Here is a 25,330-nt window from a genome sequence, read left to right as displayed (position 1 = left end):
TACTCGTCTCTTGACAACTTTGCTTGCGTTGATGCATTTCTGGTGTTTAAATTAGTTGCCAAAGCTGTCAGACCAATAGGCTCGTCAACAACTTGGCTCTCGTCCACTGTAGCCCCCAGTTGTTGTGTGTGCACCGCTTTTCTGCGCATGTAGTTGTGCAGCACACAACAGGCCAGCACCACTTTGTCAATCTTATCTAGGCGCAGATTGATGGGACTGTGAAAAATTCTGAATTTATTACTTAGAATCCCAAACGCATTTTCAACCACTCGCCTGGCACGTGACAGGCGATAGTTAAAAATGCGTCGTTCCCTGTTCAGTGCCCTTTGTGGGTAGGGTTTAAGGACATTAGGGTGCAATGCAAAGGCCTCATCCGCCACAAAAACAAAGTTCAAACCGTGCTCATTTTCAGTCCGCTCTGGCAGATTCAGTTCATTTTTTTTCAGTTGGTCGTGGAAAAAGGTATTCTCCAGGGCTCCTCCATCTGAAACTCTACCATTTTTCCCAATGTCCACAAATACAAACTCGTATCGGGCATTAGCGATGGCCATTAGAACAATGCTGAAGAACCCCTTATAATTATAATAAAAAGATCCACTCTTTGCAGGGGGCATGATCCTGACGTGTTTGCAATCGATAGCTCCACCACAATTAGGGAAATTCCAAAGATCACGGAAATCACGTGCAATATTTTGCCACTCCTCCTTGGTCGATGGAAACTGCAATATAAAAGTATATGCGTATTAATAATCTGTTGGGTTGATTTTAGACCCATCAGCCCTCCCCCATTGCAGCCTCAAAGCTATTACCCGCCTTATCAAAATGACCCCCCACCCACTGGTGTAAAAGATTAAATCAACAGGCATTGTAAAGATATACATATAGGGTACAGGTATGTGCACAGCTATACATATGGGGGACATGTACGTAATTTCCATATTTACCTTCATGTATTTGTCCTGTAGAACTTGGACGATGGCATCACAGGTGTCTGGTATTATCAACCCCAGCGCTTGAGATGATATTGCGGTGGTGAATCTTAGGTCGGCAAGGGTCCTGCCTGTTGCCAGGTAACGCAGCGTTGCCACCAGTCTCTGCTCTGCAGAAATAGGCCTCCTGAAATAGGTGTCCTCTCTCTCTATTAAAGGGGTAACCAGTGTCAGCAGCTCCATGAAGGTAGCGTCATCCATACGGAGATAATTCCTGAAATCATCAGGATTGTTCTCCCGTATCTCCTGTAGCAATGGCATGTGGGAGAAGGTGTCTCTCCTCAGAAGCCAGTCTCTGGTCCAGCAGCTCCGATTCTTGGTCCTTTTTCTTTTTTTAATAGCCCGCAATCTAATGGCCATAGCAGCCAAAATGCACGCACGAGCCTTCCTTCTCCTCAAGTTCATAATTAAAAAGGCCCAAATGCACCGATAGACGAACGAACGTACGTACGTATATCCAGTACAGCTAGCAATGATCTGAATAGTCACGGCTCTATTCACTGTACTACACGAACGATTCTTTGTTCCGTGATCACGCCTCGTTTTGGTATGCTCTTTTAATCCAGCCCATTATGATAATGTTGTGTACATTTTTATCGTGTGAATAGCCAGAACGGGAGAGTGTGTACGGTGGTACAATCTTTTTCTTGCGACTGTTTGGACGGGAGTACATCGGACGTCGCAAGTAAAATTGTACATATGTGTACGCGCAGATCGGTCGTATGTTTCGGACGGCCGAACGTGAATTCGGTCGATCGAACGGTCGCAAGAAAAATGAAATTGTACATATGTGTACCCAGCTTTAGCCAGTGGTACCATCAGGGAGGTGTGTAAAGCACTTTAGGCTAGACAGCCAATCAGCTGCCAGCTTCCATCTGTCAATCAAATACAGCAGCCAATCAGAAAGCTGCCCATTGATCAGCAGGCCCTTTATGACATCACAGACAGACCCTCAGAATTATCTGTGCATGTCTAATGGCTGGCTGTCAGTTGGGCGGGTGGGTGGCAGAGGGAGGGGATGTCTGTCTCGTTTCTCCTGAAAATTGCGTTTTTTCTGCGTTTACGGGAAAAGTTGAGGTCCGACGCGCAAAAGTGGGGTATCGTAGAAATCACCTTTTAAAGACGCACATTTCTGGCCCCCCAAAAATGGGCATTTCAAATGAGAAATGAGTCCAATTAACAAAATAGGGTGAATAAGTATGTATTTCAGGGGTGAGTTAGCAGGTTATTGGGGAAGTAAGTCCTGATATTTTTGGAGGTTGCAGGGGCCACTACACCATTCAAAATAGGCAGGCTTTAGCATATGCAGTTAGGCCCTGTAGGATGATTTTAGCTAAAAAGTGCCCCAAACACTCAAACGGGCTAGTATCTGGGAAGGAAAAACATGGAAAACATGACTTAGACACCAAATGATACACTGTATGCCATGTTTCCAAATTTTTATGCACAGTGGTTACAGCATTAAGCGAATGCATGTGAATATACAAAGGTGCATTGCATTAAACAAGTCCAATGAGCGTCCCAAAATGGCCGGCCTGCCTGCTTTCATCCATCAATTGTTCTAAATTTTTCATTACCCAATGAGCTGAGGTGGAGTCTTAGCCAGTGGTACCATCAGGGAGGTGTGTAAAGCACTTTAGGCTAGACAGCCAATCAGCTGCCAGCTTCCATCTGTCAATCAAATACAGCAGCCAATCAGAAAGCTGCCCATTGATCAGCAGGCCCTTTATGACATCACAGACAGACCCTCAGAATTATCTGTGCATGTCTAATGGCTGGCTGTCAGTTGGGCGGGTGGGTGGCAGAGGGAGGGGATGTCTGTCTCGTTTCTCCTGAAAATTGCGTTTTTTCTGCGTTTACGGGAAAAGTTGAGGTCCGACGCGCAAAAGTGGGGTATCGTAGAAATCACCTTTTAAAGACGCACATTTCTGGCCCCCCAAAAATGGGCATTTCAAATGAGAAATGAGTCCAATTAACAAAATAGGGTGAATAAGTATGTATTTCAGGGGTGAGTTAGCAGGTTATTGGGGAAGTAAGTCCTGATATTTTTGGAGGTTGCAGGGGAAACTACACCATTCAAAATAGGCAGGCTTTAGCATATGCAGTTAGGCCCCGTAGGATGATTTTAGCTAAAAAGTGCCCCAAACACTCAAACGGGCTTGTATCTGGAAAGGGAAAATATGGGAAACATGACTTAGACACCAAATGATACACTGTATGCCATGTTTCCAAATTTTTATGCACAGTGGTTACAGCATTAAGCGAATGCATGTGAAAATACAAAGGTGCATTGCATTAAACAAGTCCACTGAGCGTCCCAAAATGGCCGGCCTGCCTGCTTTCATCCATCAATTGTTCTAAATTTTTCATTACCCAATGAGCTGAGGTGGAGTCTTAGCCAGTGGTACCATCAGGGAGGTGTGTAAAGCACTTTAGGCTAGACAGCCAATCAGCAGCCAATTTGAAAGCTGCCCATTGATCAGCAGGCCCTTTATGACATCACAGACAGACCCTCAGAACTATCTGTGCATGTCTAATGGCTGGCTGTCAGTTGGGCGGGTGGGTGGCAGAGGGAGGGGATGTCTGTCTCGTTTCTCCTGAAAATTTAGGTTTTTCTGCGTTTACGGGAAAAGTTGAGATCCGACGCGCAAAAGTGGGGTATCGTAGAAATCAACTTTTAAAGACGCACATTTCTGGCTCCCCAAAAATGGGCATTGCAAATGAGAAATTAGTCCAATGAACAAAATAGGGTGAATAAGTATGTATTTCAGGGGTGAGTTAGCAGGTTATTGGGGAAGTAAGTCCTGATATTTTTGGAGGTTGCAGTGGCCACTACACCATTCAAAATAGGCAGGCTTTAGCATATGCAGTTAGGCCCTGTAGGATGATTTTAGCTAAAAAGTGTCCCAAACACTCAAACGGGCTTGTATCTGGGAAGGGAAAATATGGGAAACATGACTTAGACACCAAATGATACAGTGTATGCTATGTTTCCAAATTTTTATGCACAGTGGTTACAGCATGAAGCGAATGCATGTGAATATACAAAGGTGCATTGCATTAAACAAGTCCAATGAGCGTCCCAAAATGGCCGGCCTGCCTGCTTTCATCCATCAATTGTTCTAAATTTTTCATTACCCAATGAGCTGAGGTGGAGTCTTAGCCAGTGGTACCATCAGGGAGGTGTGTAAAGCACTTTAGGCTAGACAGCCAATCAGCTGCCAGCTTCCATCTGTCAAGCAAATACAGCAGCCAATCAGAAAGCTGCCCATTGATCAGCAGGCCCTTTATGACATCACAGACAGACCCTCAGAACTATCTGTGCATGTCTAATGGCTGGCTGTCAGTTTGGCGGGTGGGTGGCAGAGGGAGGGGATGTCTGTCTCGTTTCTCCTGAAAATTGCGGTTTTTCTGCGTTTATGGGAAAAGTTGAGGTCCGACGCGCAAAAGTGGGGTATCGTAGAAATCACCTTTTAAAGACGCACATTTCTGGCTCCCCAAAAATGGGCATTTCAAATGAGAAATGAGTCCAATGAACAAAATAGTGTGAATACGTATGTATTTCAGGGGTGAGTTAGCAGGTTATTGGGGAAGTAAGTCCTGATATTTTTGGAGGTTGCAGGGGCTACTACACCATTCAAAATAGGCAGGCTTTAGCATATGCAGTTAGGCCCTGTAGGATGATTTTAGCTAAAAAGTGCCCCAAACACTCAAACGGGCTAGTATCTGGGAAGGAAAAACATGGGAAACATGACTTAGACACCAAATGATACACTGTATGCCATGTTTCCAAATTTTTATGCACAGTGGTTACAGCATTAAGCGAATGCATGTGAATATACAAAGGTGCATTGCATTAAACAAGTCCAATGAGCGTCCCAAAATGGCCGGCCTGCCTGCTTTCATCCATCAATTGTTCTAAATTTTTCATTACCCAATGAGCTGAGGTGGAGTCTTAGCCAGTGGTACCATCAGGGAGGTGTGTAAAGCACTTTAGGCTAGACAGCCAATCAGCAGCCAATTTGAAAGCTGCCCATTGATCAGCAGGCCCTTTATGACATCACAGACAGACCCTCAGAACTATCTGTGCATGTCTAATGGCTGGCTGTCAGTTGGGCGGGTGGGTGGCAGAGGGAGGGGATGTCTGTCTCGTTTCTCCTGAAAATTGCGGTTTTTCTGCGTTTACGGGAAAAGTTGAGATCCGACGCGCAAAAGTGGGGTATCGTAGAAATCACCTTTTAAAGACGCACATTTCTGGCTCCCCAAAAATGGGCATTGCAAATGAGAAATTAGTCCAATGAACAAAATAGGGTGAATAAGTATGTATTTCAGGGGTGAGTTAGCAGGTTATTGGGGAAGTAAGTCCTGATATTTTTGGAGGTTGCAGTGGCCACTACACCATTCAAAATAGGCAGGCTTTAGCATATGCAGTTAGGCCCTGTAGGATGATTTTAGCTAAAAAGTGTCCCAAACACTCAAACGGGCTTGTATCTGGGAAGGGAAAATATGGGAAACATGACTTAGACACCAAATGATACAGTGTATGCCATGTTTCCAAATTTTTATGCACAGTGGTTACAGCATGAAGCGAATGCATGTGAATATACAAAGGTGCATTGCATTAAACAAGTCCAATGAGCGTCCCAAAATGGCCGGCCTGCCTGCTTTCATCCATCAATTGTTCTAAATTTTTCATTACCCAATGAGCTGAGGTGGAGTCTTAGCCAGTGGTACCATCAGGGAGGTGTGTAAAGCACTTTAGGCTAGACAGCCAATCAGCTGCCAGCTTCCATCTGTCAATCAAATACAGCAGCCAATCAGAAAGCTGCCCATTGATCAGCAGGCCCTTTATGACATCACAGACAGACCCTCAGAACTATCTGTGCATGTCTAATGGCTGGCTGTCAGTTTGGCGGGTGGGTGGCAGAGGGAGGGGATGTCTGTCTCGTTTCTCCTGAAAATTGCGGTTTTTCTGCGTTTATGGGAAAAGTTGAGGTCCGACGCGCAAAAGTGGGGTATCGTAGAAATCACCTTTTAAAGACGCACATTTCTGGCTCCCCAAAAATGGGCATTTCAAATGAGAAATGAGTCCAATGAACAAAATAGGGTGAATACGTATGTATTTCAGGGGTGAGTTAGCAGGTTATTGGGGAAGTAAGTCCTGATATTTTTGGAGGTTGCAGGGGCCACTACACCATTCAAAATAGGCAGGCTTTAGCATATGCAGTTAGGCCCTGTAGGATGATTTTAGCTAAAAAGTGCCCCAAACACTCAAACGGGCTAGTATCTGGGAAGGAAAAACATGGAAAACATGACTTAGACACCAAATGATACACTGTATGCCATGTTTCCAAATTTTTATGCACAGTGGTTACAGCATTAAGCGAATGCATGTGAATATACAAAGGTGCATTGCATTAAACAAGTCCAATGAGCGTCCCAAAATGGCCGGCCTGCCTGCTTTCATCCATCAATTGTTCTAAATTTTTCATTACCCAATGAGCTGAGGTGGAGTCTTAGCCAGTGGTACCATCAGGGAGGTGTGTAAAGCACTTTAGGCTAGACAGCCAATCAGCTGCCAGCTTCCATCTGTCAATCAAATACAGCAGCCAATCAGAAAGCTGCCCATTGATCAGCAGGCCCTTTATGACATCACAGACAGACCCTCAGAATTATCTGTGCATGTCTAATGGCTGGCTGTCAGTTGGGCGGGTGGGTGGCAGAGGGAGGGGATGTCTGTCTCGTTTCTCCTGAAAATTGCGGTTTTTCTGCGTTTACGGGAAAAGTTGAGGTCCGACGCGCAAAAGTGGGGTATCGTAGAAATCACCTTTTAAAGACGCACATTTCTGGCCCCCCAAAAATGGGCATTTCAAATGAGAAATGAGTCCAATTAACAAAATAGGGTGAATAAGTATGTATTTCAGGGGTGAGTTAGCAGGTTATTGGGGAAGTAAGTCCTGATATTTTTGGAGGTTGCAGGGGCCACTAAACCATTCAAAATAGGCAGGCTTTAGCATATGCAGTTAGGCCCCGTAGGATGATTTTAGCTAAAAAGTGCCCCAAACTCTCAAATGGCTAGTATCTGGGAAGGAAAAACATGGGAAACATGACTTAGACACCAAATGATACACTGTATGCCATGTTTCCAAATTTTTATGCACAGTGGTTACAGCATGAAGCGAATGCATGTGAAAATACAAAGGTGCATTGCATTAAACAAGTCCAATGAGCGTCCCAAAATGGCCGGCCTGCCTGCTTTCATCCATCAATTGTTCTAAATTTTTCATTACCCAATGAGCTGAGGTGGAGTCTTAGCCAGTGGTACCATCAGGGAGGTGTGTAAAGCACTTTAGGCTAGACAGCCAATCAGCTGCCAGCTTCCATCTGTCAATCAAATACAGCAGCCAATCAGAAAGCTGCCCATTGATCAGCAGGCCCTTTATGACATCACAGAGAGACCCTCAGAACTATCTGTGCATGTCTAATGGCTGACTGTCAGTTGGGCGGGTGGGTGGCAGAGGGAGGGGATATCTGTCTCGTTTCTCCTGAAAATTGCGGTTTTTTTGCGTTTACGGGAAAAGTTGAGGTCTGACGCGCAAAAGTGGGGTATCGTAGAAATCACCTTTTAAAGACGCACATTTCTGGCCCCCCAAAAATGGGCATTTCAAATGAGAAATGAGTCCAATGAACAGATATGGTGAATAAGTATGTATTTCAGGGGTGAGTTAGCAGGTTATTGGGGAAGTAAGTCCTGATATTTTTGGAGGTTGCAGGGGCCACTACACCATTCAAAATAGGCAGGCTTTAGCATATGCAGTTAGGCCCTGTAGGATGATTTTAGCTAAAAAGTGCCCCAAACACTCAAACGGGCTTGTATCTGGGAAGGGAAAATATGGGAAACATGAATTAGACACCAAATGATACGCTGTATGCCATGTTTCCAAATTTTTATGCACAGTGGTTACAGCATGAAGCGAATGCATGTGAATATACAAAGGTGCATTGCATTAAACAAGTCCACTGAGCGTCCCAAAATGGCCGGCCTGCCTGCTTTCATCCATCAATTGTTCTAAATTTTTCATTACCCAATTTGCTGAGGTGGAGTCTTAGCCAGTGGTATCCTCAGGGAGGTGTGTAAAGCACTTTAGGCTAGACAGCCAATCAGCTGCCAGCTTCCATCTGTCAATCAAATACAGCAGCCAATCAGAAAGCTGCCCATTGATCAGCAGGCCCTTTATGACATCACAGACAGACCCTCAGAACTATCTGTGCATGTCTAATGGCTGGCTGTCAGTTGGGCGGGTGGGTGGCAGAGGGAGGGGATGTCTGTCTCGTTTCTCCTGAAAATTGCGGTTTTTCTGCGTTTATGGGAAAAGTTGAGGTCCGACGCGCAAAAGTGGGGTATCGTAGAAATCACCTTTTAAAGACGCACATTTCTGGCTCCCCAAAAATGGGCATTTCAAATGAGAAATGAGTCCAATGAACAAAATAGGGTGAATACGTATGTATTTCAGGGGTGAGTTAGCAGGTTATTGGGGAAGTAAGTCCTGATATTTTTGGAGGTTGCAGGGGCCACTACACCATTCAAAATAGGCAGGCTTTAGCATATGCAGTTAGGCCCTGTAGGATGATTTTAGCTAAAAAGTGCCCCAAACACTCAAACGGGCTAGTATCTGGGAAGGAAAAACATGGAAAACATGACTTAGACACCAAATGATACACTGTATGCCATGTTTCCAAATTTTTATGCACAGTGGTTACAGCATTAAGCGAATGCATGTGAATATACAAAGGTGCATTGCATTAAACAAGTCCAATGAGCGTCCCAAAATGGCCGGCCTGCCTGCTTTCATCCATCAATTGTTCTAAATTTTTCATTACCCAATGAGCTGAGGTGGAGTCTTAGCCAGTGGTACCATCAGGGAGGTGTGTAAAGCACTTTAGGCTAGACAGCCAATCAGCTGCCAGCTTCCATCTGTCAATCAAATACAGCAGCCAATCAGAAAGCTGCCCATTGATCAGCAGGCCCTTTATGACATCACAGACAGACCCTCAGAATTATCTGTGCATGTCTAATGGCTGGCTGTCAGTTGGGCGGGTGGGTGGCAGAGGGAGGGGATGTCTGTCTCGTTTCTCCTGAAAATTGCGGTTTTTCTGCGTTTACGGGAAAAGTTGAGGTCCGACGCGCAAAAGTGGGGTATCGTAGAAATCACCTTTTAAAGACGCACATTTCTGGCCCCCCAAAAATGGGCATTTCAAATGAGAAATGAGTCCAATTAACAAAATAGGGTGAATAAGTATGTATTTCAGGGGTGAGTTAGCAGGTTATTGGGGAAGTAAGTCCTGATATTTTTGGAGGTTGCAGGGGCCACTAAACCATTCAAAATAGGCAGGCTTTAGCATATGCAGTTAGGCCCCGTAGGATGATTTTAGCTAAAAAGTGCCCCAAACTCTCAAATGGCTAGTATCTGGGAAGGAAAAACATGGGAAACATGACTTAGACACCAAATGATACACTGTATGCCATGTTTCCAAATTTTTATGCACAGTGGTTACAGCATGAAGCGAATGCATGTGAAAATACAAAGGTGCATTGCATTAAACAAGTCCAATGAGCGTCCCAAAATGGCCGGCCTGCCTGCTTTCATCCATCAATTGTTCTAAATTTTTCATTACCCAATGAGCTGAGGTGGAGTCTTAGCCAGTGGTACCATCAGGGAGGTGTGTAAAGCACTTTAGGCTAGACAGCCAATCAGCTGCCAGCTTCCATCTGTCAATCAAATACAGCAGCCAATCAGAAAGCTGCCCATTGATCAGCAGGCCCTTTATGACATCACAGAGAGACCCTCAGAACTATCTGTGCATGTCTAATGGCTGACTGTCAGTTGGGCGGGTGGGTGGCAGAGGGAGGGGATATCTGTCTCGTTTCTCCTGAAAATTGCGGTTTTTTTGCGTTTACGGGAAAAGTTGAGGTCTGACGCGCAAAAGTGGGGTATCGTAGAAATCACCTTTTAAAGACGCACATTTCTGGCCCCCCAAAAATGGGCATTTCAAATGAGAAATGAGTCCAATGAACAGATATGGTGAATAAGTATGTATTTCAGGGGTGAGTTAGCAGGTTATTGGGGAAGTAAGTCCTGATATTTTTGGAGGTTGCAGGGGCCACTACACCATTCAAAATAGGCAGGCTTTAGCATATGCAGTTAGGCCCTGTAGGATGATTTTAGCTAAAAAGTGCCCCAAACACTCAAACGGGCTTGTATCTGGGAAGGGAAAATATGGGAAACATGAATTAGACACCAAATGATACGCTGTATGCCATGTTTCCAAATTTTTATGCACAGTGGTTACAGCATGAAGCGAATGCATGTGAATATACAAAGGTGCATTGCATTAAACAAGTCCACTGAGCGTCCCAAAATGGCCGGCCTGCCTGCTTTCATCCATCAATTGTTCTAAATTTTTCATTACCCAATTTGCTGAGGTGGAGTCTTAGCCAGTGGTATCCTCAGGGAGGTGTGTAAAGCACTTTAGGCTAGACAGCCAATCAGCTGCCAGCTTCCATCTGTCAATCAAATACAGCAGCCAATCAGAAAGCTGCCCATTGATCAGCAGGCCCTTTATGACATCACAGACAGACCCTCAGAACTATCTGTGCATGTCTAATGGCTGGCTGTCAGTTGGGCGGGTGGGTGGCAGAGGGAGGGGATGTCTGTCTCGTTTCTCCTGAAAATTGCGGTTTTTCTGCGTTTACGGGAAAAGTTGAGATCCGACGCGCAAAAGTGGGGTATCGTAGAAATCACCTTTTAAAGACGCACATTTCTGGCTCCCCAAAAATGGGCATTTCAAATGAGAAATTAGTCCAATGAACAAAATAGGGTGAATAAGTATGTATTTCAGGGGTGAGTTAGCAGGTTATTGGGGAAGTAAGTCCTGATATTTTTGGAGGTTGCAGTGGCCACTACACCATTCAAAATAGGCAGGCTTTAGCATATGCAGTTAGGCCCTGTAGGATGATTTTAGCTAAAAAGTGTCCCAAACACTCAAACGGGCTTGTATCTGGGAAGGGAAAATATGGGAAACATGACTTAGACACCAAATGATACACTGTATGCCATGTTTCCAAATTTTTATGCACAGTGGTTACAGCATGAAGCGAATGCATGTGAAAATACAAAGGTGCATTAAACAAGTCCAATGAGCGTCCCAAAATGGCCGGCCTGCCTGCTTTCATCCATCAATTGTTCTAAATTTTTCATTACCCAATGAGCTGAGGTGGAGTCTTAGCCAGTGGTACCATCAGGGAGGTGTGTAAAGCACTTTAGGCTAGACAGCCAATCAGCTGCCAGCTTCCATCTGTCAATCAAATACAGCAGCCAATCAGAAAGCTGCCCATTGATCAGCAGGCCCTTTATGACATCACAGACAGACCCTCAGAACTATCTGTGCATGTCTAATGGCTGGCTGTCAGTTGGGCGGGTGGGTGGCAGAGGGAGGGGATGTCTGTCTCGTTTCTCCTGAAAATTGCGTTTTTTTTGCGTTTACGGGAAAAGTTGAGGTCTGACGCGCAAAAGTGGGGTATCGTAGAAAACACCTTTTAAAGACGCACATTTCTGGCCCCCCAAAAATGGGCATTTCAAATGAGAAATTAGTCCAATGAACAAAATAGGGTGAATAAGTATGTATTTCAGGGGTGAGTTAGCAGGTTATTGGGGAAGTAAGTCCTGATATTTTTGGAGGTTGCAGTGGCCACTACACCATTCAAAATAGGCAGGCTTTAGCATATGCAGTTAGGCCCTGTAGGATGATTTTAGCTAAAAAGTGTCCCAAACACTCAAACGGGCTTGTATCTGGGAAGGGAAAATATGTTAAACATGACTTAGACACCAAATGATACACTGTATGCCATGTTTCCAAATTTTTATGCACAGTGGTTACAGCATGAAGCGAATGCATGTGAAAATACAAAGGTGCATTAAACAAGTCCAATGAGCGTCCCAAAATGGCCGGCCTGCCTTCTTTCATCCATCAATTGTTCTAAATTTTTCATTACCCAATGAGCTGAGGTGGAGTCTTAGCCAGTGGTACCATCAGGGAGGTGTGTAAAGCACTTTAGGCTAGACAGCCAATCAGCTGCCAGCTTCCATCTGTCAATCAAATACAGCAGCCAATCAGAAAGCTGCCCATTGATCAGCAGGCCCTTTATGACATCACAGACAGACCCTCAGAACTATCTGTGCATGTCTAATGGCTGGCTGTCAGTTGGGCGGGTGGGTGGCAGAGGGAGGGGATGTCTGTCTCGTTTCTCCTGAAAATTGCGTTTTTTTTGCGTTTACGGGAAAAGTTGAGGTCTGACGCGCAAAAGTGGGGTATCGTAGAAACCACCTTTTAAAGACGCACATTTCTGGCCCCCCAAAAATGGGCATTTCAAATGAGAAATGAGTCCAATGAACAGATAGGGTGAATAAGTATGTATTTCAGGGGTGAGTTAGCAGGTTATTGGGGAAGTAAGTCCTGATATTTTTGGAGGTTGCAGGGGCCACTACACCATTCAAAATAGGCAGGCTTTAGCATATGCAGTTAGGCCCTGTAGGATGATTTTAGCTAAAAAGTGTCCCAAACACTCAAACGGGCTTGTATCTGGGAAGGGAAAATATGGGAAACATGACTTAGACACCAAATGATACACTGTATGCCATGTTTCCAAATTTTTATGCACAGTGGTTACAGCATGAAGCGAATGCATGTGAATATACAAAGGTGCATTGCATTAAACAAGTCCACTGAGCGTCCCAAAATGGCCGACCTGCCTGCTTTCATCCATCAATTGTTCTAAATTTTTCATTACCCAATGAGCTGAGGTGGAGTCTTAGCCAGTGGTACCATCAGGGAGGTGTGTAAAGCACTTTAGGCTAGACAGCCAATCAGCTGCCAGCTTCCATCTGTCAATCAAATACAGCAGCCAATCAGAAAGCTGCCCATTGATCAGAGGGCCCTTTATGACATCACAGACAGACCCTCAGAACTATCTGTGCATGTCTAATGGCTGGCTGTCAGTTGGGCGGGTGGGTGGCAGAGGGAGGGGATGTCTGTCTAGTTTCTCCTGAAAATTGCGTTTTTTCTGCGTTTACGGGAAAAGTTGAGGTCCGACGCGCAAAAGTGGGGTATCGTAGAAATCACCTTTTAAAGACGCACATTTCTGGCCCCCCAAAAATGGGCATTTCAAATGAGAAATGAGTCCAATGAACAAAATAGGGTGATTAAGTATGTATTTTAGGGGTGAGTTAGCAGGTTATTGGGGAAATAAGTCCTGATATTTTTGGAGGTTGCAGGGGCAACTACACCATTCAAAAAAAGGAAGGCTTTAGCATATGCAGTTAGGCCCCGTAGGATGATTTTAGCTAAAAAGAGCCCCTAACACTCAAACGGGCTTGTATCTGGGAAGGGAAAATATGGGAAACATGACTTAGACACCAAATGATACACTGTATGCCATGTTTCCAAATTTTTATGCACAGTGGTTACAGCATGAAGCGAATGCATGTGAATATACAAAGGTGCATTGCATTAAACAAGTCCACTGAGCGTCCCAAAATGGCCGGCCTGCCTGCTTTCATCCATCAATTGTTCTAAATTTTTCATTACCCAATGAGCTGAGGTGGAGTCTTAGCCAGTGGTACCATCAGGGAGGTCTGTAAAGCACTTTAGGCTAGACAGCCAATCAGCTGCCAGCTTCCATCTGTCAATCAAATACAGCAGCCAATCAGAAAGCTGCCCATTGATCAGCAGGCCCTTTATGACATCACAGACAGACCCTCAGAACTATCTGTGCATGTCTAATGGCTGGCTGTCAGTTGGGCGGGTGGGTGGCAGAGGGAGGGGATGTCTGTCTCGTTTCTCCTGAAAATTGCGGTTTTTCTGCGTTTACGGGAAAAGTTGAGATCCGACGCGCAAAAGTGGGGTATCGTAGAAATCACCTTTTAAAGACGCACATTTCTGGCTCCCCAAAAATGGGCATTTCAAATGAGAAATGAGTCCAATGAACAAAATAGGGTGAATAAGTATGTATTTCAGGGGTGAGTTAGCAGGTTATTGGGGAAGTAAGTCCTGATATTTTTGGAGGTTGCAATGGCCACTACACCATTCAAATTAGGCAGGCTTTAGCATATGCAGTTAGGCCCTGTAGGATTATTTTAGCTAAAAAGTGTCCCAAACACTCAAACGGGCTTGTATCTGGGAAGGGAAAATATGGGAAACATGACTTAGACACCAAATGATACACTGTATGCCATGTTTCCAAATTTTTATGCACAGTGGTTACAGCATGAAGCGAATGCATGTGAATATACAAAGGTGCATTGCATTAAACAAGTCCAATGAGCGTCCCAAAATGGCCGGCCTGCCTGCTTTCATCCATCAATTGTTCTAAATTTTTCATTACCCAATGAGCTGAGGTGGAGTCTTAGCCAGTGGTACCATCAGGGAGGTGTGTAAAGCACTTTAGGCTAGACAGCCAATCAGCTGCCAGCTTCCATCTGTCAATCAAATACAGCAGCCAATCAGAAAGCTGCCCATTGATCAGCAGGCCCTTTATGACATCACAGACAGACCCTCAGAACTATCTGTGCATGTCTAATGGCTGGCTGTCAGTTGGGCGGGTGGGTGGCAGAGGGAGGGGATGTCTGTCTCGTTTCTCCTGAAAATTGCGGTTTTTCTGCGTTTACGGGAAAAGTTGAGATCCGACGCGCAAAAGTGGGGTATCGTAGAAATCACCTTTTCAAGACGCACATTTCTGGCTCCCCAAAAATGGGCATTTCAAATGAGAAATTAGTCCAATGAACAAAATAGGGTGAATAAGTATGTATTTCAGGGGTGAGTTAGCAGGTTATTGGGGAAGTAAGTCCTGATATTTTTGGAGGTTGCAATAACCACTACACCATTCAAATTAGGCAGGCTTTAGCATATGCAGTTAGGTCCTGTAGGATGATTTTTTTTTTTTTTTTTTTTTAAGTTGTTTTATTTTTTATTTTTTTTGTACATTGTAATTTTATTTGCCGTTTCTAATATGTACGTTTTATGTTATGACCGCACTTTACGTTGTTTTGCTCTATACATTTGTAATTTATTTTGAACAAAAAGGTGCGAAATACAAAACTCAGTTCCAATGAAACGGGTCTGGTGGTTTTATTTCTAGGCATCTGTGTGGTCCATGTGATCAAAAATAGCCAAAGCAAGTGATTCCAAAACTTTACACTAAAATATCAGCATTATGATCATGGAACCCCTGTGCCCAACGTTTCTTCTTGAGTAACTGCAAAGATATCAAATGTGTCCACGTATATACATCCTCCATGCAATACAAGTCACATGATACATGATACATGATACATAAAGTGGGAACTCCGTGTGATTTCTGTAGCACCAGACGCCTTCTGCAACTTTTTCTGTTAAATAGCATCCTACTTTGGAAAATGGAGCAGATTGTGTGCACAATCAGCCTCTGCTGATGTAAACTATACATGGCATGTCCATATTCATTGTGCGACCGAGCTGCATCATATATATGAAATTGGACCTTCAGTATTTTCCTGGAAAACCATGTAATGTAGTTTTTGCAGGTACAGTGCAGTTGCACACTGCATATAGACATGATGCACAGAAATGTAATCAGCAGAAGCTGACTGTGCATCAAACCTGCTTTTTTTTTTTTACAAATAAGATGCTATTTAACCCCTTCCCGACATTTGACGTACATTTACGTCATGGTCGGGAAGCACTTCCCGACACATGGCGTAAATGTACGTCATGGATTTAAACTGTCACCGCGTCTATAGACGCGGTGACAGTTTCAACATGTCTGCTGTCCCTGACAGCAGACATGTCCGTGCATGCCCAGGGGGGGCTGCGATGCCGCCCCCCCGTCGGCGATTGCTGTGATTGGCTGTTCAGTGTGAACAGCCAATTACAGCGTTTTCCTGTGTCACCGGCGAATAACGTTCGCCGGTGACACGGGATCGGAGATGATTGGTGCTGTAAAGTACAGCACCAATCACCGCGGGGTGTAAGGGTGACACTGGTGTCACCCCACCTCACCCCTCCCGCCCCCAAAGGCCGTGATTGGTTCGTCGGACCGACGGACCAATCACAGCCATGGAGGGGGGTTTAAACTAACGGTGACTGCACTGCAGACGCCATTCCGGTCTGGAATAGCGTGCAGTGCGGTCACCGTGCCCACCTGCCGCCATATACTGACCAGAACCTTGCTCCATACTTACCTGATCACTGCTTCATCACTGCTTGATCACTGCTTGATCTGTGCCTAGTAGTGTGCTGGATGCTTCCTGGATCCTGTTGCTACTTGTGCCTTCCTGTGCTGTGAAATTGTGCTGCTGCAGTGTAATAGCTAGATAGAGAGATAGATAGAGAGAGATAGAGAGATAGAGAGAGATAGAGAGAGATAGAGAGAGAGATAGTGTCAGAGAGTGCTATATTTTGTGCTGCTGCAGTGTGATATAGTTATAGATAGAGAGAGAGAGATAGAGAGATAGAGAGAGAGAGAGATAGATAGAGAGGCCTAGTGACAGAGTGCTATATTTTGTGCTGCTGCAGTGTGATAGTTATAGAGAGATAGAGAGAGATAGAGAGAGAGAGATAGAGAGAGATAGTGACAGATTGTGCTATATATTTTTTATATAACTGACTGCTGCCCCCCCCTTTTGTGCTGATCAGTATAAATTAACTGATCAGCAACTTTTTGGGGGCGCAGGTTTTTTTTTATATATAGATATACCTGTCAGTGCTGCTGCTGTAGTGTCATAGAGTGATAGATAGTGATAGATAGTGATAGATAGTGATAGATAGTGAGAGATAGAGAGAGATAGTGACAGAGAGTGATAGAGAGTGTATATTTTGTGTCTGCTACCCCCCCTTTTTGGGGGTGCAGGTTTTTTAGTGTCCTAGAGTGATAGATAGTGAGAGATAGTGAGAGATAGTGAGAGATAGTGAGAGATAGTGAGAGATAGTGACAGAGAGTGACAGAGAGTGATAGAGAGTGACAGAGAGTGCTAAATTTTGTGTCTGCTGCCCCCGCCTTTTGTGCTGATCACTATATCTGAGGTGATCAGCAACTTTTTTGGGGGTGCAGAGGTTTTTTTTTTTTTATATATATACCTGTCAGTTGCACTGTCAGTTGCACCAAAGGTTGTGCACCTGCTGCACCTCACTGGTAATCAGTGTCGCATCACTGATCACCTTTTTTTTTTTTTGTGAGTGCTGTGGGGTCTTTTTTTAATTTTTTTTTTACACACACTGTGATTTTGTGGGTGTCCTGTGGCCACTGTGCGCTGATCAGTGACGTACATCACTGATCAGCTTTTTCGGCACAGGGTTGATCTATTTTATTTATTTTTTTGATCAAATTCCTGTTGCCTTTGAGCGCTGTTCAGTGACAGACGTTACTGACCAACATCTGTGCTCAATTTTTGGCGCAGGACCTTTTTTTTTTTTTTTTTTAACCCCTTCAATTTTTTATTTTTAACCCCTTCATTTTTTTTTTTTTTTTATTGGTATAAAGTATTTTTTTTTTTCTGCACTACATACACACTACATATCCCCCGGGTTGAAATAAAGTTTGTACCCCCCCCTACACTATACACGTGTTGAAACATTTCACTACCAGTAACACAAAAATAAAAATGGCATCCCAAATGTCCTCCCAAATGTCATCACAGTCATCCAGAAGAATGTATTCAGCGGAGGAGGCATATGCCCTGCTTGCTTCTGACTCTGACACAGCCAGTGATGCAAGCGGGGAATTTGAAGGATTCGCCTTAAGCTCCTCTTCCTCCTCTGATGATGAGGGACCCCCTCAAAGACGCCCCCGTAGAGCAGCTGAGACCCCCCCCCCAACAATTGATCTCGTATGGACCCCACCACCAGACAATTTTGAGCCCCAGGTTCCTGAGTTTTTGGCCATGCCAGGAATCCAATTTGATTCCACAGGTCTCAGAGAAATTGACTTTTTCAAATTATTTTTCTCTGATGATTTTGTAAATTTAATGGTGGACCAAACTAATTTATATGCCCAGCAGTTTATTGCTCAAAACCCCACGTCATCATTTGCTAGGTGGACCCCTGTAGATGCAGTAGAGATGATGACGTTTTGGGGTCTGGTGTTTCATATGGGCATAGTAAAAAAGCCAGAAATTAGGCAATATTGGAGTACAGATGTTCTGTACAGTACTCCATTTTACCGTATGGCCATGACCCGGACTCGATTTGAGACAATTCTTAAATTTATACATTACACCGATAATGCACAGTGCCCACCCAGAGATGATCCCACCTTTGACCGGCTATTCAAAGTCAGGCCGGTCATTGATCATTTCAGTGCCAAATTTGAAGAGGTGTACATCCCTGAAAAATTTATTTGTATCGACGAGTCCCTTATACATTTTAAAGGAAGGGTTAAATTCCGCCAGTACCTTCCCAGTAAGAGGGCAAGGTATGGCATAAAAATGTATAAACTGTGTGAAAGCACCTCAGGGTACACCCACAGGTTTAGGGTTTATGAAGGGAAGGATTCAAGAATTGAACCGCCAGAATGCCCCCCCTCCCTCGTAGGTGTTAGTGGGAAAATTGTCTGGGATTTAGTGCACCCCTTCCTGGATAAAGGTTATCACCTCTATGTGGATAACTTTTACACTAGCATCCCCCTGTTTAAGGCCCTTGGTTCAAGAGGTACAGCAGCTTGCGGTACTGTGCGCAAGAACCAAAGAGGCCTCCCAAAAACGCACATTGCCCAAGTAATGAGAAGGGGTGAAAGCAGGGGAATATGCAACGAAAATATGTTGTTGGTCAAATATAAGGACAAGAGGGATGTCCTTATACTGACAACAATTCACGGAGACAGTACCACCTCCGTCCCTGTACGAGGTACCAGTACCCACACCTCAAAACCTAATTGTATCCTGGATTACAATAGGTACATGGGCGGAGTGGATCTTTCAGATCAGGTACTGAAGCCGTACAGTGCCCTGCGGAAAACAAAAATCTGGTACAAGAAGGTGGCCGTGTATATCATCCAGATGGCACTGTATAACGCTTACGTGCTATTCCGTTCTACCGGCCAGAGGGGGACATTTATGCACTTTCAAGAGGAAGTCATAAAGGGCCTAATATTTGGGAACCAGCAGGCAGAGGGCCCCAGTACTTCTAGTACTGGCCCCCGTATTGTACCAGGGCAGCATTTTCCTGATGAAATCCCCTCCACTGGAAAAAAGGGCAGGACACAAAAAAGGTGCAAAGTTTGCTATAAAAAGGGAATAAGAAAGCAAACTATTTTCCAGTGTGACACTTGCCCCGACAAACCCGGCCTATGTATAAAGGAGTGTTTTAAAATATACCACACATCTATGGAATATTAGGTTCATAATTTCACCGTGCTTCGGGGGTCTTGCTAATGCCACATAGCACCCACCATTCATTCCACCAGAATCTGAGCCGCAAAATCCAAAAATCACTCCTTCCCTTCTGAGTCCTGCCATGCACCCAACTGGTATTTTTTGGTCACATGTGAGGCATTGCCGTACTCGGGAGAAATTGGGGCACAGATTTTGGGGTGCTTTGTCTCCTTCATTCCTTGTGAAAATGAAAAATTTTGAGCCAGAACTGCATTTTTGTGTAAAAAAATGTAATTTTTCATGTTCACTGCCCAGTTTTATCAAAATTGGTGAAACCCCTGGGGGTTTGAAATGTACACTATACCCCTAGATGAATTCCCTGAGGGGTGTAGTTTGCAAAATGGGGTCACTTGTGGGGGGGTTCCACTGTATTGGTGCTTTGGGGGTCTTGCTAATGCGACATAGCACCCACCATCATTCCACCAGAATTTGTGCTGCAAAATCCAAATATCACTCCTTCCCTTCTGAGTCCTGCCACTTTTTGGTCACACATGAGGCATTGCCGTACTCGGGAGAAATTGGGGCACAGATTTTGGGGTGCTTTGTCTCCTTCATTCCTTCTGAAAATGAAAAATTTTGAGCCAGAACTGCATTTTTGTGTAAAAAAATGTAATTTTTCATTTTCACTGCCCACTTGTATCAAAATTGGTGAAACCCCTGGGGGTTTGAAATGTACACTATACCCCTAGATAAATTCCCTGAGGGGTGTACTTCGCAAAATGGGGTGACTTGTGGGGGGGTTCCACTGTATTGGTGCAACATAGCACCCACCATTCATTCCACCAAAATCTGTGCTGCAAAATCCAAAAATCACTCCTTCCCTTCTGAGTCCTGCCATGCACCCAACTGGTATTTTTTGTTCACATGTGAGGCATTGCCGTACTCGGGAGAAATTGGGGCACAGATTTTGGGGTGCTTTTTCTCCTTCATACCTTCTGAAAATGAAAATTTTTGAGCCAGAACTGCATTTTTGTGTAAAAAAATTTAATTTGTCATGTTCACTGCCCACTTGTATCAAAATTGGTGAAACCCCTGGGGGTTTGAAATGTACACTATACCCCTAGATGAATTCCCTGAGGGGTGTAGTTTGCAAAATGGGGTCACTTGTGGGGGGGTTCCACTGTATTGGTGCTTGGGGGGTCTTGCTAATGCGACATAGCACCCACCAAAATTCCACCAGAATCTGAGCTGCAAAATCCAAAAATCACTCCTTCCCTTTTGAGTCCTGCCATGCACCCAACTGGTATTTTTTGGTCACATGTGAGGCATTGCCGTACTCGGGAGAAATTGGGGCACAGATTTTGGGGTGCTTTTTCTCCTTCATACCTTCTGAAAATGAAAAATTTTGAGCCAGAACTGCATTTTTGTGTAAAAAAATGTAATTTTTCATGTTCACTGCCCACTTGTATCAAAATTGGTGAAACCCCTGGGGGTTTGAAATGTACACTATACCCCTAGATGAATTCCCTGAGGGGTGTAGTTTGCAAAATGGGGTCACTTGTGGGGGGGTTCCACTGTATTGGTGCTTGGGGGGTCTTGCTAATGCGACATAGCACCCACCAAAATTCCACCAGAATCTGAGCTGCAAAATCCAAAAATCACTCCTTCCCTTTTGAGTCCTGCCATGCACCCAACTGGTATTTTTTGGTCACATGTGAGGCATTGCCGTACTCGGGAGAAATTGGGGCACAGATTTTGGGGTGCTTTTTCTCCTTCATACCTTCTGAAAATGAAAAATTTTGAGCCAGAACTGCATTTTTGTGTAAAAAAATGTAATTTTTCATGTTCACTGCCCACTTGTATCAAAATTGGTGAAACCCCTGGGGGTTTGAAATGTACACTATACCCCTAGATGAATTCCCTTAGGGGTGTACTTTGCAAAATGGGGTGACTTGTGGGGGGGTTCCACTGTATTGGTGCAACATAGCACCCACCATTCATTCCACCAAAATCTGTGCTGCAAAATCCAAAAATCACTCCTTCCCTTCTGAGTCCTGCCATGCACCCAACTGGTATTTTTTGTTCACATGTGAGGCATTGCCGTACTCGGGAGAAATTGGGGCACAGATTTTGGGGTGCTTTTTCTCCTTCATACCTTCTGAAAATGAAAAATTTTGAGCCAGAACTGCATTTTTGTGTAAAAAAATGTAATTTTTCATGTTCACTGCCCACTTGTATCAAAATTGGTGAAACCCCTGGGGGTTTGAAATGTACACTATACCCCTAGATGAATTCCCTGAGGGGTGTAGTTTGCAAAATGGGGTCACTTGTGGGGGGGTTCCACTGTATTGGTGCTTGGGGGGTCTTGCTAATGCGACATAGCACCCACCAAAATTCCACCAGAATCTGAGCTGCAAAATCCAAAAATCACTCCTTCCCTTTTGAGTCCTGCCATGCACCCAACTGGTATTTTTTGGTCACATGTGAGGCATTGCCGTACTCGGGAGAAATTGGGGCACAGATTTTGGGGTGCTTTTTCTACTTCATACCTTCTGAAAATGAAAAATTTTGAGCCAGAACTGCATTTTTGTGTAAAAAAATGTAATTTTTCATGTTCACTGCCCACTTGTATCAAAATTGGTGAAACCCCTGGGGGTTTGAAATGTACACTATACCCCTAGATGAATTCCCTGAGGGGTGTAGTTTGCAAAATGGGGTCACTTGTGGGGGGGTTCCACTGTATTGGTGCTTGGGGGGTCTTGCTAATGCGACATAGCACCCACCAAATTCCACCAGAATCTGAGCTGCAAAATCCAAAAATCACTCCTTCCCTTTTGAGTCCTGCCATGCACCCAACTGGTATTTTTTGGTCACATGTGAGGCATTGCCGTACTCGGGAGAAATTGGGGCACAGATTTTGGGGTGCTTTTTCTCCTTCATACCTTCTGAAAATGAAAAATTTTGAGCCAGAACTGCATTTTTGTGTAAAAAAATGTAATTTTTCATGTTCACTGCCCACTTGTATCAAAATTGGTGAAACCCCTGGGGGTTTGAAATGTACACTATACCCCTAGATGAATTCCCTGAGGGGTGTAGTTTGCAAAATGGGGTGACTTGTGGGGGGGTTCCACTGTATTGGTGCAACATAGCACCCACCATTCATTCCACCAAAATCTGTGCTGCAAAATCCAAAAATCACTCCTTCCCTTCTGAGTCCTGCCATGCACCCAACTGGTATTTTTTGTTCACATGTGAGGCATTGCCGTACTCGGGAGAAATTGGGGCACAGATTTTGGGGTGCTTTTTCTCCTTCATACCTTCTGAAAATGAAAAATTTTGAGCCAGAACTGCATTTTTGTGTAAAAAAATGTAATTTTTCATGTTCACTGCCCACTTGTATCAAAATTGGTGAAACCCCTGGGGGTTTGAAATGTACACTATACCCCTAGATGAATTCCCTGAGGGGTGTAGTTTGCAAAATGGGGTCACTTGTGGGGGGGTTCCACTGTATTGGTGCTTGGGGGGTCTTGCTAATGCGACATAGCACCCACCAAAATTCCACCAGAATCTGAGCTGCAAAATCCAAAAATCACTCCTTCCCTTCTGAGTCCTGCCATGCACCCAACTGGTATTTTTTGGTCACATGTGAGGCATTGCCGTACTCGGGAGAAATTGGGGCACAGATTTTGGGGTGCTTTGTCTCCTTCATTCCTTGTGAAAATGAAAAATTTTGAGCCAGAACTGCATTTTTGTGTAAAAAATGTAATTTTTCATTTTCACTGCCCAGTTGTACCACAATTGGTGAAACCCCTGGGGGTTTGAAATGTACACTATACCCCTAGATGAATTCCCTGAGGGGTGTAGTTTGCAAAATGGGGTAACTTGTGGGGGGGTTCCTAAATTTTAGCATCTTATGGTGCCTAGAAACCTACATGGTGCCTAAAAAATAATCTCATAAAAAGGAGGCTCCAAAATCAAGTAGGTGCTCCTTCTATTATGAAGCCTGTGGTTTGGTCAACGTGCACACTAGGGCCACATATAGGATATTTTTGAAAACAAAAGAATTGGGGGAATCAATTTTTAGTCTCATTTCTCTAGTAAAATGTACTGTGTTCCTTAGAAAAATGTATTAAAATTGCAAATCTGCAAAAAAAATGAAATTTTGAAATTTCACCTACACTTTGTTTTAATTCCTGTGAAACACCTAAAGGGTTAACAAACTTTCAAAATGCTGTTTTGAATACTGTGAGGGGTGCAGTTTTTGAAATGGCATCATTTATGGGGGTGTCTCACATACAAGTCCCTCAAAGTCACATCAGAACTGAACTGGTCCCTAAAAAAATCAGTGTTTGAAATTTTCTTGAAAATTTGAGAATTTGCTATTCATATTGTAAGCCTCCTAGTGTCCCAAAAAATTAAAAGGAAGTTGAAATAATGATGGAAACATAAAGTAGACATATGGTCTATGTTAGTTATTAACTATTTTGAGTGGTATGATTATTTGTCTCACAAGCAGAAAATTTAACATTTTGCAAATCGCTAAATTTTCCATTTTTTCACGACATTTTGGTATTTTTCACAAAAAAACACAGACTGTATCGACCCAAATTTACCACTAATTTGAAGTACAATGTGTCACGAAAAAACAATCTCAAAATCACTGGGATAAGTAAAAGCAAAAAAAAGTTATCCCCACTTAAGTGAGACATGTCAGATTTGAAAAAAATGGCTCTGTCAGGAACGCAAAAACTAGCTCTGTCAGGAAGGGGTTAATGACGCCCGGTACTACCCTGTGTGTAGAAGGGCTGTTTAATGTGAAAGGAGGCTAGATCAGGCAAGGCCAACCTGCGGCTCCCCAGATGTTTTGAAACCACAAATCCCATCATGCCCTGCCACAGTTCTGCCATAAGGTATTGTTAAACCTGTGGCAGGGCATGCTGGGAACCGCAGTCCCACATCTACAGAGCCACAGGTCGGCCAGACCTGGGCTAGATGTATCTGGACACATCTGTAAGTTGTGTTTGTATGTCACCCTCAGGTGTAGTTATGTGGTGGTGGATAAGGTACTGCTTCTGTTTGTCAGCCACCAGCTCTGGTTTTGCCAACACGTTCACTATAAATAATATAGCCATACAGGATGAAAGCTGGCGCTCCTGGCATAAGCCAATAATTCTATCAAACCCCAATTGTCATATTTGAATCACCTTTTGTTAGCACGCAATGACGGTCTATAATTGGGGTTATACATTCCGATCAAACATTTATTTTACAAAAATCCTTAAATACGAACAAAAGAATTGAAGATGAACTAATCTTTCCTTCCGGGGGATGTGCATCCTAATGCTGGAGAGTTTCTGGTAGAAGATGGGACATCAGGAGCGGGAGGGAGGAACTCCGCCCCTAAACATTTACCGGTTCCCGGACAACGTTGTGACGTTTCACCACGTAGATCTTCTGACCAGAGATGGTGACCAGGAAGGAGTGCTCCCCAAACACGATGCTCATACGCTTGAACGGTATCTGGTCCCCCAATCCGTGAAAGCTGCATGCAGTGGCTACCATCTCTCTAATTACTCCGGCTAAGCGTTCGTCATTCTCCAAGTCCCCAGCACTCGCTAGAACCCCATCATCGCTCATTACCAAGTACCCCATCTGGTCTGGGATCCGCTCAAGACCCTGAGTGAGGGTGGAGGTCATGTCTGCAGCCTCTGCTCACAACCACCCTGTAGGATGATTTTAGCTAAAAAGTGTCCCAAACACTTAAACGGGCTTGTATCTGGGAAGGGAAAATATGGGAAACATGACTTAGACACCAAATGATTCACTGTATGCCATGTTTCAAAATTTGTATGCACAGTGGTTACAGCATGAAGCGAATGCATGTGAATATGCAACGGTGCATTGCATTAAACAAGTCCACTGAGCGTCCCAAAAAGGCCG

General features: G+C 44.1%; 1 protein-coding gene across 1 annotated transcript; it reads right to left on the bottom strand.

Annotated features, from left to right (window-relative positions):
- Positions 1 to 24,165: 24,165 nt before the first annotated feature.
- On the bottom strand, positions 24,166 to 25,106 carry LOC146006951 (ragulator complex protein LAMTOR4). Its single transcript, XM_083145384.1, has one exon. It carries the CDS (start codon positions 25,085 to 25,087, stop codon positions 24,791 to 24,793), a length of 297 nt encoding a protein of 98 aa, XP_083001510.1. The 5' UTR covers positions 25,088 to 25,106; the 3' UTR covers positions 24,166 to 24,790.
- Between the last annotated feature and the right edge of the window lie 224 nt (positions 25,107 to 25,330).

Source organism: Crinia signifera, chromosome 6, assembly GCF_055691185.1.
Source record: "Crinia signifera chromosome 6, ASM5569118v1, whole genome shotgun sequence".
Classification (NCBI taxonomy): domain Eukaryota; kingdom Metazoa; phylum Chordata; class Amphibia; order Anura; family Myobatrachidae; genus Crinia; species Crinia signifera.
The sequence above is the reverse complement of the archived record's forward strand: the minus strand, read 5'-3'. Positions and strand labels throughout refer to the sequence as shown.